Source organism: Phaethon aethereus (assembly GCF_964289735.1).
Source record: "Phaethon aethereus genome assembly, chromosome: 17".
Classification (NCBI taxonomy): Eukaryota; Metazoa; Chordata; class Aves; order Phaethontiformes; family Phaethontidae; genus Phaethon; species Phaethon aethereus.
The window spans coordinates 3179937-3195313 of NC_138593.1; the positions used below are offsets into that span (position 1 = coordinate 3179937).

The window sequence follows — 15377 nt, forward strand, 5'->3', positions numbered from 1 at the left end:
GTAAAATGGTATTCCAAAGCCACACATAGTCCAATCTGCATAGAGCACATTGAGTAATTTGTGGGTTTGTTCTTTCACCAAAAACGTTTATAGCTTTTGGCTTTAAAAATAGTTCTGGAGCATAGCAAGAGAGAAGCAGCTTTGGCCTAGTTATTGCACAGGATGGCAGATGAACAGGGTTGATTTCATTTTGGGCGTTTTGCCCAGGACACTTTTTATAGAACATACAGTTACTCTGGGGGTTCTTAGGCTGTTGGTCACATTGGTTTTTTCGATTTAGTCTTGAGAAGGGAGAGGCGTAAGTTTGCAAAAAGAAAAATTAATGTAAACTTCAAAATCTAAGTTCTTTTCTGTTTGAGTTTTAAACTTGTATCGGTGGTAGAAGAACTCCTGTTTTCTCCTTGGGGCTGCCAGTTTTATGCTCACCATGCACACGCTGAACCCCTCCTCATCAAAGAACATTCTGAAGCCTGTTCTTACATCTTACATCTTACGTCATTTACTCTAATAAATTTTATTTGCTTTCCATCTCTGGATCTGAATCCATTTTTGAGCTGTGACTGGCATTTGCCTCGCAGCTCTCAGGTAAAATGTAAGAATAAGAGCTAAGCCTGTTTGACAGGTGGAAAACATTAAAGCAAAGAAAAATATTACGTTTGCTTCAACACCGGATATTTCATGTGTGTTACAAATGGAGCACACACGGATTCAGATGCAAATTAGCTAAGGCTGTTGATCTGTAAGGGTATGTATTATTTTGCTTAGTCTTTAATGAAAATATAAATTCTCCATTACTTTAGATTTTGAGTGAAATATATATTGCATTTCTCTGCTTCTATGCAAGGACTCTGCTTTAATTTTCCTGTTTTTAAAAACTTGGCCAGTGATACCATTTAGGTCTGCAAGAGTCAAGGAAAGAGAACAACAAATGTTAACTATTGAGGAATAGCATTTGGAAAAAAGATTGTCTTTTCCCATGCCCTCTTCTCTTTCATATTTTCTGCACTTTCTTATCATGTTTCTTGGTCTGCAGAGCTCTTCGGGGCAACATGCTGCTGATCTGGTGCTCTGTTACAAGTGCAAATTACTGTTACAGTAACTTTTTTATTATCCATGATTCTCACAACATTTTACAAAGAGTAATTAGTTTTCCAGCTGTCAAATGGTGGTGAGAACAACTGAATGATCTCAGTACCACAAATGAGTGAGCTGGGACAGAAAGCAAGAGAGTTGGTTTTCTTGATCTCAGTGGACAAATGCAGAGCTGAAAATAAATAGACCCTGGGAATCCTGAATTCCAGTCCTCTGTTCTAAACACTTAATCTTCAATATGCAGTCCAAATAGGATAATGACATTTTATGTAGCAACAGCCTGTGATAAAGCCCTTTTTTTTCCTTTAAGTTAAATCATATTTCTATCCTCTCTCTTTCCAGTTTAAACACTATGTTAATAAGCTCCGGAGCAAGAACACGTTTTATAAAAAGAAGCGACTGGAAATAGCAGAAATTACAGCTGAGTATGGTATCCTCCAGAGGACGGAAGAACTTCTAAAACAGCGCCACGAGGCTATTCAGCAGCAGTTGGTAATACACGCATTTACTGCTTCCACAGTCCATCACCCGTCCTTCCCTGACAACAGCTGTATAATAAGATTGATGTTGGTTTGTTAGATTCTAATGCATGTCATCTTCAGCTCTCCTGCTGTCCTTAGGGTACAAAATTTATTTTTGTCGGTTGGCTATGCTAAGCTGCTGTACTTCATGTTCAGCGCCTGTTTCTTACAGGCCTTCATGACTGTTCCGCAATTTCTTTTTAGACTGAGGGTCTTGACCCTGCTTTTTAAAGTCAATGGTAAGTCTTCACTAACTCCAGTTAGAGCAAGGCTGGATTCTTAAATTAGTTTTTGGTATCCACATACATAGTAAGTGCTTTGAAAATTTTCAACAGCAAGTAGGATTCAAGTTACTGCTGCAAAAGATATAGGAATAGTTTTTTAAAAAAGGAGCAGGCAGGAAGGAAAATTCTAACCCCAGAATATTTAGAAGAAAATGCATTTAACAGTGAAAAATTGAGAACTGGATGAATGCTTGTTCTAAGCGAGAACAGCAGGAGAAAGATTTCTGCTATACATAACTGTAAGCAGTCAGGGAACGTACACGCATCCCAAATGCAGAGAGATTCCCTTTTTAGTTCACAAAAATCTACTGCTGTAGTATTTTCTTCTAATACCAGTATTTTTGTTATCAGAATATTTTGGGTTTATTTCTCTTATATCCGTTTGTAATATGTACATATTTTGCATTTTTAAACATAAAAGTATTTGCCTTATTAAAAGAAAATTGAAAGTGTGAAAATACATGGGATAGACTTTGGAAAGATACTCACATAGATGCAGTGGATGATGTCATACTATTTCAATAGGGCGTTCATTGTTTAATGAGGATAACGGACTTGGAGTTCATGGATACATGGCACTTTATAGAATGAACACTTTGCTTTTTAACAAATTGTGGCTGCGTAAATCAACACTTAGCTTTCAGATTTCAGAAAATACCCTCCTTACATACTTATATGAGGAAGCATTGCTAAAGACCATTATACCAACATATAAGTAAATGTAAAGTTTATGTAATGTGAGACTGGAATTTGGTAAGATGGGATTAGTATTACTATAATGAATACAATACTTACTTAGTTTTGCTTGCAATTGCTTAAAAAATAATTATCTACATCTTCGGATTAAGCATCTGGATTTTATACATTGAACTTCTTCAGAGCCTGTCCTAAAGCTTTGCTTTTTGGAAACTTTCTGTTAATTCCTTTGGGCACTGGATGAGCAAATAGTGTATTTGCAGAAAGTTGTTATTATCCTACTGTACAGGCACTAAACAAAAAGTTAGTTGTTCTGGCAGCTAGGATATTAATCACTTTTAAAATAAATTGATTACAGCACGTACCTTTTCCGCTTTCTTACAAGATTTTGGCTCAATGAAGGAATTTTCTGCGTAACTTGATTAATGGACTCACATTCAGCATTTATTTTTTGTGTCTGCAGCAAGCTATTGAAGACAAGAAAGGTATTTCTGGATATAGTTACACCCAGGAGGAGCTGGAAAGAGTATCTGCAGTAAAGAGTGAATTGGATGAAATGAAAGGCCGAACACTAGATAACATGTCTGAAATGGTGATTATTGTCTTAAATTACTGTATTTCCTCAGTTTGAATATCTGGTCCCTCAGCATATAAAACCACACTTAGTATTTTTGTTTGGGTTCTTAGTTTTCTTTTAATCTATGTTTATATATTAAAAAAACCTTTCAAACAGTGTACACCTGCAAAGGTAATCTTGAAAAAGTTTACTAAAGTGTGCATTTCTTTAATATATGAAGGAGAAATTTAGAATTAAAAAAAAAAATAAATCCTACAAATAAACCCTATTTTCTTCCCCTTCAGAAACATTAGGGATATCGAGTCTTTTCATCTTTGGTTTTTTTACTTTTTTGTGATTGCAGAAGTGGTTTCATATTTGTTATCACATTATTTGAAAGAGATGAATGGTTTGAATCTTTAACAGAATCTCTTTCTGAAATGTTCGTAAATCACTGGAGTTAAGCATTTGTTAAAAAAATACTTACTATGCCTAAAGAGCTAAGTATCTTGTCTTTTTCTCTATAGCCTAATTTTCAACTGCCCTTAGATCTGTTGTGTTTTAATTTAACTTCCTGCATAGCCATAGACAAGACAGAACTTGAATTTCTAATTTGAAAATATTGTAAAAGAGGAAAAAGCAAAATAACATTATTTGAAATCATTAGGGCACTTTAAAAATAAAGTGCTATAATTAAAACAGGATGACTCAAATAGAAAGCTGGATCGATTTGAATTTTCAGTATAAATATTTTAAAGTGACTCTGTTTTAGCATTTTCCAAACTTTATTTAACCTATGCAGGGTTTTTTATTTGTTTTTTTAAGGATTTCTTCCTTTCCCTCAGTCCACCTCTATGCAACTCTCCCCTACTTCTTAAGCTCTTCAGGTGCCTGGCACATAGGTTGTCTTCTGGACTTCTCTGTGATGTTTGCAGTTGAAACAATGGGAGCAGAATTTGTTTTATTTGTGGTAATGACCCCACTGCAACGTGGACATATATGTACTTTTTTTTTTTTTTTTTTATATATATATATATATATATGTACGTTACATTATATATAGCTCAGGCTTCATTGCACATTTTTTTTCTCTCCATATTTTGGTTTTCTTCTCTTTCTTTTCACATTCCTAATCATATAAATGTACTGTTAGTATCATAATGTGAATGTATATTATTTTGTCCCTCTATCAGGTAAAAAAACTGAATGCTATGGTGGCAGAGAAGAAGGCAAGCCTAGCTCCTGTTATCAAAGAACTGAGACAGTTGCGTCAAAAGTGCCAGGTTAGTAGAAACACTTCTCTCATTCTATGTGAATCAAGTCAGAATCACAAATAGTCTAATTTACAGGTCTCTCTAGTGCTGTGCAAAGACATAATCAATTCTGAAGGAAAGCTGGAAATAACAGAATGGATCAACAGTGATTTGCAACAAGCAACATATAAAAGACTGGAATTTGTAAAAGCTGACAGTGCAGGCACAAAATCAGGCTGAAAATTTTGTCCTTTGTAGCAATTAAAAAAAATTACTACACCAGGGGAAAATTTAAAAAATCATGGTTCAAACCCATAGCAAAGTTAGTTTTCAAATTGGTTTCAAAGCTTTTTCTGCATCTCAGCACTGATGATCTCAACTAACACTCTCCTTTTTAAATGGGTTGCAAATAATACCGTATCCAAGTAGTTGAGTACATAGATCAAAGTCCTATATTAGTCTGTAGGAATGACAGATTTATCTATTTGTTTTCAAAGTTTTATGGGGAGCTGAAAAAAGAGTCATTCAGGTCCACAGCTGCTATAAGTTGGCTCACTGCCATAGAAGTAGAGCAAGTGATCCATTTATCTATCAACCAGTTTTCCAGAAATCTTATTTTTGATGGTTCTATTAAAAGCGTCACCAAATGAAATCCAGCTACGGCGTTTGTTGTGTACAACTAGAAAGCTGGCTTTTCATAGGTAGCAATTATATGAATCCTTTCTTAATCTCTATTTTCATAATTATTTTTCCTTTCTTCTTGCAAACACTGCCCTATTAACCTACCGCATTAAAGCTATGGATGTGGCTGTAAAGAGGAAATCTGCATGCTATGGTGTGGTGTATACAGCTGATCCTCCAGTATGCAAGTGGAGGCTAGAGGCTTCCCCGTGTGTAATAATACCCGTGTGCCTGCTAGGTTTTATGTAAGCGGCTGCGAGAATGCCAATAGCTGAGGTTGATGTGTGAGACCGACACCAACACAGTCTGCCTGAATGTCACATGTCAGTCAGTTGAAGATTTCATTTATATACCCTTTTGCCCTTTTCACATAAGGAATTAACTCAAGAATGTGATGAAAAAAAGATCCAATACGACAGTTGTGCAGCAGGGTTAGAAAGCAATCGCTCTACACTGGAACAGGTAAGATGGTGGCTCATTCATGCATATTAATAAATGCTGTGCAACATGTTATTCACTGTGGTATAATATTTTCCCTGCCTTCCCTCTGGATATGGAAAGTATGAATCCACTTCAGGTGGAAATGAGTCAGTGGTGATCCACAGCTATGCAAATCAAGCCTGAAGCTGCTGAGGACTAGCTACAGTCACACACATCTGCTCTGAACAGCAACAACTGAACTCAGTGGTACATCAGTCCATCCACCGACGTCCAGCTTTGATTAGAAGGAATACTGTAAAAAAGATTCATCTGCCAGAAATCCTGCTGACCCAGATAGTATCTGTTAGGAGAGAATTTGACCATAAAATAAGAATTAATTTATCAAGACAAATCTTTATATGCATTTAAGCAGATTAATTACATCCAATGGATAATTAACGCACTGGAATTGATGGCAAGTATACTTCACTAAATGTGACTGGTTTGTATTCTTGCATACAACAGTTTTTTAAAAATACAACCATATAGGTTGAGCTTGTGTGTAAGTAGCTTATGCATTACTTGAACTATAGCACTTTCAGGGAAGGAGGTACCTAAACCACCGCAATCCTTTAAGGTTGGGACAGTGTTAATATGCTTGTATGAATATGCTTTATCTCCTGTGACTTTAGTCTTGATTTTTCAAGGAATATATTTCAAAATAAAAAAGGCATACATTTAAAGTGTGGGTGGATATATAGATAATTCTTTTCCTGCACTAAAATTACCTTTGTATGGCTTAATCCAAGCAAAATAAAAGAATGCACAGATGAACCTACTATGAAGTAGACCTTCCATAAGTGCTATTTTACAATAGCAACCAAGGCTTTTTTCTTGGCAGACAAATCTTAGTCATTTTCTAACACATGATGACAATCACATCCACTGATTAAGCTGGACATGTCTGTCAGTGAACTCTTGCAGTTGAACAGTAGAATTCGGTTTTCCAGCTGATGATCTGAAAATCACGTGGTGACAGAGCTTTGGAGTTGACAGTTGTTGTGCGACCCAGAGTACATGAATTCCATTTGGATTATTAGGGTTTTTTGGTGTGGACCATTTAGAGATGGAACTCCATACCACTCCATACTCATCAACGTAATTATTGATTGCTAATTAACATACTATTAACATGTCTGTAGTTTCTAACATACATTTTGCAGATGTGTTCCAGGAAATGCTTATTCACAACTGTATTTAGCACTTAAGATGTGCTTAGGAACAAGAGTCTTGGCAGCGCTTGTGAAGTGTCCGTTAGAAGTCAGTCATATTAATAAACACCTATTAACAACCATTTAGCATCTCTGACTGTGACTGAAACTCCAAATCTAAAAAAATCAATTGTCTTTCACTTCATAATTTTGGCTTTACTGAAGTCTCTTTTATAAACATTTAAGAAATCATCAATTCAGTATAATGCCTGTTTCTATTACGGACTCTCATGGTTCATATAGCAACACGGAGCATCTCTGTGGACTTTCAGTTACGATGTCCTTTGAAATCTTATTCTTGTACGACAGGAAGTGAAAGGACTTCTTGAGGAGTGCGTTCAGGAAGAAAGCAACTACCGTTATATTAACTGCATGAAAAGGGTAAGATCACAGGAGGGACCCAATTGTTCATTTCAAATAGGAATTATTTTATATATATTTTTTTTAAAATTACGTATGTATTTATAGAACCTAGAAATACAGCTGCAGCGTGCTAAAGAAGAAATGAAGGCATACATCTCCCCAGACCCACAGGAAAAACGAAAGGCAATTCGGTAAGTATATTATCGTGTTTCCTTTGTGTTAACTTGAGGATATTCATAAACTGAGGTTCAAGTTAGGAATTTTCTCACTGGCATTTGAACTGGAGGAGTTCACCTGATAAATTTAGAAACACTATAATAATCTAAAAATAAGCATCTCAAATTCCAGTATATACTGCTGTAAACCTACGAGTTCTCTCAGACATACCAAAAGATTTTCTCTTCCTGCTGGAGATTATAGGCCCCAGATAGCAGTTTTAACTCGCAGCCCGCGTTGGCAGAAGCTCAGAGAAGCTGTGCTCCAGCTAGGTCCTGCAGGAAGTGTGGCTCTACCAGACATAACGCTGCTGCCAAGTTTCCCCCGAGACTCCAGCGGGCAGGAGTAGAAGGTTTACTACCTCTCAGAGAGCAACCACGTGCTGCCCTCAAATTCTGGCCATTATTTGCAAATCTTCTGCTCTTCTGTAGAAGAGTAGAAGGTGTAATAACTGTCACCATCACTGGTACAGGAACAGAGGACTGCATATTCTCATCCTACATGGATTTGGTTTTGCTCCTATTTGCAGTTCTTACTAGAGGTGGAATGAATATTGTTCTGCACCATCACACAAACCTTCATCTTTACAGTCAATTTAATTTACTCCAATATAAAGACGGTTGCTTCATCCTGTGAGTGTTTTCAGGACCCCTTGCCTTTGCCTGGTAGAGAGAGAAGCAGAAAGGGTTATGAATTGAGCTGATGATTTTTTGGGAGTGTAGTTTTCTATTTTTAAATTATGCAGTCCTGTCAAAGAATGAAATGTTTTCTGAGAATGAGATATTTTGGATTAATTATCTGTCCTAAGAAGTCTAAATGTTACTGTGTCATATAGGTTTTTTACACTTCCATTTATTATTAAATTAATTTAATTTATAGTAAATATTTTTATAAAAGTATCCTGTTTAAAATTTTGTATATGTTCAGTCTTTTAATACAATATACAAGGTGAAACAAAATTCAGGCAATAAAGTCAACAAGCTGGTTCAGCTCCATCAAAATTAAACATCAGGAAAATCCAAACCCAAAACATTTATAACTTTCATTTGGTCAAAATACCTGTGGTTTTTTTATTCTTCGTAATTACTTTTTCAAGATTTTATAATTTTGCATGAAATACAAATTCTGTTTTACAGCTAGTTTTATCTTTGACACACACAAAAACCTAAATTCTTAGATCCTAGCTGTCAACAAAATCAACAAGTTTAAATTGCTGTCACTAGTTTTATAAGGTGGTCTTTGGCTTTTGCACCACAGTATTTCTCAGTCATGAAAATATTTATCAAAACCATAGTTTTAAAATTCATGTTTGCTTGGTTCAACCAAGGGTCTTTTTGTTTTAATTTTTAACGAATAGAACGAGTGAAAAACGCTCTGATGTTCTGAGGATTGGGTCTCCTTAAAGGTGCAGTCATTACTGTAGCAAGGAATCTCCACAGCGTGTATAATTTTTAGTTCAGTGCAGGGGGGCATCAGCTCTGCCTTGTACCTCTCCATCTCAGTCTGCATCAATCAGCGTTCCTACAGTTTGCTTTATTGCTTAGGCTTTAAAAATCCACAGCAGTATAATTCCTCGATGTGAGGCCTCTTCTTAGATTTCTGCATTTGTATTTCAGCAGCGGGACAGATTGTTGCTTGAGATCTGTGTAATCTGTCATGTCAGAGCTGTGGTTCATGTACAGTCTTCTGTACAATGTGCCAAAATGCTTCACAAAATTGTCCCATTCACAAAACAATTTAAAAACATGACTGAGGGGAAAAGCAAAGATAGAACTGCTTAATTAGATAATTAATTATCATTCTACATTCCATTTGAAAGCGTCAGACCATTCAACGTGCTGACAGCACAACAGGAAAAGAGAACCAGTAGTTGTCTGTCTTCTCAGAGGAGTTTAAATTAATTTCTCAAGACATGTGTCCTCAAGATTTTCACCTTTCAGAATAATTTCTGGACCTTTCTGTTGCAGTGGTGGCAACAAAGGAAGCACCGTTAGGTGGTAGTATACATAATCAAAAGTAATTTGGTATCACCAGGGCAATGTCTTCACTCATTGTGGAGTGAAAAAAGGTGGTGGTTGACCACTAGGATTTTCTGGGCTCTGGAGTGGGGCTGTTGACAGGGATAATAGTGATGTGTCAAACTGAGTGAGAAAACTCCAGGGATTCCCTCAGGAGACAGAGAGATGAGGTCGTCTTCCCCCATCAAATCCTTCATCAACCAGAAGTTGTCCTGATGCACCTTGCACTGGTACCAGTGGAGCTGCATCTCCTGCTGGTCTAGAACATGAGGCAGAGATCGCTAGGAAATGAAAGGCAAGATTAATATCCACCACAGAGACCTGCTGCAAGGATCTGAGGCATGAGAATGTTTAAACACTATGTAGGAAACAACGTAGGAAAAATATGAGTAAGAAAAGAATCAAAACTACTAATGTTAGGGTGGGAGAAGAAAAGGATGAGGACATAGCACGTTAGTGGAGGCTAAGCAGCCTCTTACTCCATCTCACAAAATAATGCAAAGCTGTAGGAAATAAAAGATTTATCTAATGAAAGATGATGAAACAGCAAAATGAAGCAGAAGGATAAAGAGAGAAGTGGCTGTGAGAAAAATCTTAGTGATGATGTTAATATTCATTAGTATGAAAGGCAAGACAGCTCAGCCAAGCAGCTGAGAGGAAATGCGGGTCAAACAGCAGGCACTGTCCTTTTACGGCCTCGTGGGGAAGGGGAGGGTCGGAGTTTATTCACAGATGCCGAGCAAAAAATGCTCCAACTGAAATACTTGTGAAATGAACAACCACAATGGGAGTATTCACACAGACAAGCCATCAAAGCCAAATGCTGGAATTAAGCATGAGCCCAGCTATGTAATTCCAGGTATGGTGAGGAGAATGTGAACGGAGCATTACCACTCTCTCTGCTGTCCCCGGTTCACTTGCTCGCTGTGGGCACAGAAGCTAGGGAAATTATGCTCTCACAGTGACTATACACATTTTTGACCTTCTGTAAGAGGTCACAGACCTGTGCCGTTTAAATGAATTACAACAAAATCCAATATAGAGATCTTTGCAAAATATAAAATGAGATGATAAATTATTTTTCTAGACATCCTTTTAGAATGTGAATATATTTTTCAGCAGGCACTGGAATGTACACTGAGTAAAAATGAACCATAAATAGAACAGCACTTTCCTAACAACATACTGAACAAAAAAGTCTTAATTCTGACCCTCTTTATTGAATATAAACTCTCTGTTCTGTGGATTCACTCCTTAGGAATGTGAAAAGTTAATTTTCTTCTCTAAAAATAGAAAGTTGTGCTTTTTTTAATGAAGTTATTAAGTTGCATTCTTTCCAGTTATCATTACAAATAGTAAAGAAAAAACTTACTAGGAAAGACATCTAATCTTCTGACGAAAAAAAGTATGTTCTTGAGGCCAAGTGTGTGTGAACAGATGCTGTGTGCCAGTGGAAATAAGACTCAGTGTGACTTTCCATCTCTTTGATTTGGTGAGGATTGCTAGGGATCAGCTGTGCAGCACAGCACTTGGAGCAGCCTCAAGATGGCTCTGATTTGTTCTGGCTGGAATCGTCCAAGAGTGAGGGATCATAAAATGATCCAGCTTCATTCCTTGCACGTCCATTCTGCAGGGAGTACGGCAGGCAGGACCAGGTGGCCAGGGGCCCAAGTGCTCCAGTCGAAAGCCTGGAGTACTTAGTAGAAATGGAAGGAATAGAAGAAACACAATGCCTTGGTTCTGCACGGCTGCTCACCATGCTCTAGCAAATGTTCACACTCTGGTGTTGTGAAAGCTGATATTTCTTTCTGGAAATTAGGATTTCTCTGTGCGAAGGTATTCTACCCTGACCAATTTGGGAAGTTCTCTAGTTGAGCCGAGTTACTTTGTATTCCACTAGCAAACTCTAAGTGTACCTGTTACTCACAAAATATAATATTTTTTTTCCAAGTGAATCAGTGAAGAGGTTTTTTTATTGTCACATTTCAAAAAAATCCAAAATAAGTACATAGCAAGGTATCTGGATCCTGCTGTTCTGGTTTGCATACTATATTGTCAGGTTTCATGTATCAAGTTTGCATATGTCAGAAAGTGATCCAGCCACGTGTTACAAGACAAAGGTGTACAGCCAAGATTTTTAATAATGAATGTCAACAGTTATGCTTCTAAGCCTATATTTAGGCACCTAAATGTGACGGCTGTTTTCTGAAAGCGAGGAACGCACAGCGGTTCCATTGCCGTCACTGGATTTGTCAAACCTGGGGGGAAATACTATTCCCCTTCATTCCGGTATTTTCTCACTCATTCTAACGCTACATTCACAGCAATTAAGGGCTGTGGGTTTGTAAACTCTGACAAATGAGGTCACTGTGGCTAACCTCAGCATATCACCAGGATAAATGCATTATTAAAAAGGGATCAAGTATGTCTTACTGTAAATGATCTTGCTGTTGTCTTCAAGCTGGAAGGAGCGGTAATCATGCTTGCTTCAAAAATGTGAGAGATCATCTCTGATACCACTTTTCCCAACCGCACAACTGAGAGAATCAGAGAGATCTGATCCTTGATGTCAAGGGATACGTTGTCCAATGACAGAAAGGTTTCTTCATGCTTCCTCTTCTATTTAATTTATGAACCTCCTGATAGTTTCATAATTTTTCATCATTATTGTGTTCTATTACATAGAACCATAAAATCATAATAAAATTACTTTCTATTTCCTTTAGAGAACAGTATACACGCATGATTCTTGAACAAGAAAACCTCGGGAAGGTAAGAATGAAGTTTTTACCTTGTAAAAACATTGTACAGTTCATATTTTTGTGGGGCTTATTACTAGAGGCTGTGGTCAGTCTTTTATAAAAAGCATATTGCAGCCTACAAAGAAAATTCCATCACTGCTGGCACTGGTAACTAATACTCTGAAAAGAGATCATGCTCACTCTTCAGGGCTTGATTTCCTGCAGAGCATAGCATGAGACGCTTGTAAAAGATAGTCAAACAGCTTAACGTGACAGCACATTCCCTGAAAACCATTTGGACAAGAAACTGAAACATGGGCATAACAAACTGTGCCAGCTCAAATTTTGTGTTGTATATAAAGCAACCTGTTGAAGACAATAAATTTGAAGCCTGTCAGCCTTATCACTAAAGGCCAGGGGATCATCAGCGCAGCAGTGTTAAACAAAAGCAGTTGTCCCTTTTTAATCTTGTATGAAGCTCAGACCAGCATGGAGAAGGTTAGGCTTACCAATTCACACTAAACATCTTTCTTTCATTAGTTTCCTTTTTATGAGTGAGTCTGTGAGCAATTTCTACACGTTTGGGCTGCCACTATTAATAATCAGTTTCATTGCAAAACATTAATTTCATGTTTATAATATCATGATACTAACCGATTGCAGCTTGCAACTTCATACTGCAAGAGCTCTGTACGGAAATGAACTCAGAATTTTAGCATAACCTCTCAAATAGATAGGACTATTATTTAGACAGTTTTAAAACACCGAAATAATTGTCAGTTCGTATAAAGTGGATATCTGAGTCCCAACTGTTAATGCATCTATCACTTGCAGGGACTGTTATCAACTTGAACAAAATAATATTTCAGTAGCATATAAAAACCTTCGTCATTCCAATCTGCCTATGTAAGCAATTTTTGTGGCACAGAACTGTTCCAAACATCCAATATTTTTGTATTTTTAACAGAAATTACGAGAGAAGCAGAAAGTTGTACGGGAAAGTCACGGGCCAAATATGAAGCAAATTAAAATGTGGCAGGACTTTGAGCAGTTAATGGAATGTAAGAGAGAATGTTTTCTGAAACAGCAAAATCAAACAGCCATTGGTCAAGTCATTCAAGAAGGAGGCAAAGATAGGCTTGTGTTGTGAATGCTTCCTTCTCGATTCCAACGTAGAGTAGGAAGACAGTGTGTTGTCTTCCTAAAGGTAACCTCTTACTAGATATTGTTGCTTTCATCATTTCTACATAAATTTGTTGTGCATTATTTGGTTTTGGTGGTAAACAAAGAGAGCGACTAACCACTACGAAACTTTTCCTCCATTGTTTAAGGGACAACGTAACGTGGTTAGGAGGATCTGTTGTGAGAGCTGTGCTAGGGTGAACGTCATCGTAAATCTTAGTTTTATGAGGCTGGGAATGGCATGCATCTGCAGGGAGATCAAAGGAAAAGAAATCCTTCTCCGGGGTCACAGAAAACTTACGTAATTGCTCTGCTCCTTATTCTGTGTCACTAAGGTTATATTTTTGCAAGGCCTGGGACTTGTTACTGTGTAATTGTGGCCCTCCTGGCTTGGCCCTCTCCTTCCCTATTGTCTTTATTCATCTAGTGTGACTGGCAAGAATGGAGCCATTTTCGCTCTGAGCTGCACAGACCTTGCCTGCACACTGCTAGTCATACTTTCCTTGCACGGTTGAATTAAATTGATTGTGCTTCCAGGAGACAGTTCATTGCTACAGCGTCAGGAGTAGCTTCTGAGAACAATTACTTGGATTCTGACCTTTTTCCATTATCTTTTGTTGTTGTTTTTAACAAACGTATTTCTTTTGCACATATATCTTCTTCTAATTTTTCCGAGTTGCCCGCGTGGAAGTGTAAATGGTGGTCGACTAAAGGCTTCCTCCACCGAGGACACTTTGTGCTGTCTGCTCTGTGCAGCACGGTTCCAAAGTGATTACACTACCCAGAAAGGGTCGTCCCAGGGATGGAGGGTTATTGATGGATGTAAATATGGCACAGTGGTTCTTGCATAAGTTAGGGTATGCAGAACAGGTAGATAGGCAAGGCTGCCTTCTACTCTGGCTTTGACCCGTGAGCCACAGGCAACTGTCACTGCCCTTAACACTGCATCATGAGACCCGCAGCTGACCCAGGGTAAGAGGAATGTAGGTGAGGCTTGAAACTGTCCCTCACGCTTCATCATTTCGGATGAGCGCCTCTTAGCCACAATCAAAGATCAGCTGCAGAGAGATAAGTCTGTGGGACCAGAACTCTTGCTATTCTTCTTTAGTCTCTTGGCTTATTGAATTTCTAGATAGGGTTGGGTTTGTTGGGTTGGGGTTTTTTTCATTTTTCCTGCCTGAAGTAGAATCTCTTTTCAGGACATAAAAAATAAATTTGCTTTCTTTGATACCTAACTATGAGATCTTCTGCTGTTTTCTATATCAAGAGAGTGTATGGTCATTATATAGTTCCTATTTGCCTTTGCATTAAATATATTTGTTAACAGAACTAAAATAAAACCTGATGATGACATTTTGACTGTATGGTGTTCTGGGGTTTTTTTTATATTTCTTAAGTGAAAGAAGTTAAATTGTTAGTGACAAGTAGCTTGCTGGGCCACAGGAAAAAGAGGTTTGAATAGGTCATTTAATGAAATTTATTTCAGATGCCCCCCCAAAGTGTTGAAAACCACGGTGTATGTGTAAGGAGTGGGTCTCAGATCCATAGGTTCCCAGGACATCCTCATGTAAGCCCCCCCACGCTGCTGAATAGCTGAAGATAGTCTTTCTCAACAGCTGCACACTAATCTTTCTCAGGGCAAGGAGAAGCAGCGTGGTTTCCCCTACGCACATTTTCGGTGAGCGTGGAAGGAAGGCTGCGCAGTAGGACGCACCACAGGTAGACTTGGCTGGGGTGGGGAGAACGTGCTGCATTGCCACCACCCGCTGCTTCCATGAGCTCATGACTCTACGTGGCAGGAGAACGAGCCATGTCGATCTGGAAGGGAGAAGCTCAGGAAAAGGATGTACGCAGACTATATGGCGTAGGCACAGCTGTCTCCAGAGACACCTATACATCTTTTTCCTGCTGGCCCTGTACCATTATTACCACGCTTCACCTGCATTGCACTGTAAGGCCTGTTGAGCTGAAGAAAGTTATGGCAGTCACATACTTGGACTTCTAAAGGAGGGTTTTGCTGAACACTTGCCAGCAATAGTAAAATAACACAGACCACTAGATATGAAACATGCTGAAAACATGG

The 15377-nt window shown here is 38.0% G+C and overlaps 1 protein-coding gene across 1 annotated transcript in view; it reads left to right on the forward strand.

Moving 5' to 3' along the window:
* Nucleotides 1-13262, forward strand: part of IFT81 (intraflagellar transport 81) — a gene marked incomplete at both ends in the record, with an annotated part of 39199 nt that extends 25937 nt beyond the window's left edge. The window contains 8 exons of the mRNA XM_082007940.1: nt 1435-1584; nt 3057-3185; nt 4343-4432; nt 5459-5545; nt 7084-7155; nt 7243-7328; nt 12098-12143; nt 13080-13262. Coding sequence (XP_081864066.1) covers nt 1435-1584; nt 3057-3185; nt 4343-4432; nt 5459-5545; nt 7084-7155; nt 7243-7328; nt 12098-12143; nt 13080-13262 — 843 coding nt within the window. The remainder of the gene's footprint in view (nt 1-1434; nt 1585-3056; nt 3186-4342; nt 4433-5458; nt 5546-7083; nt 7156-7242; nt 7329-12097; nt 12144-13079) is intronic.
* Nucleotides 13263-15377: the final 2115 nt, after the last annotated feature.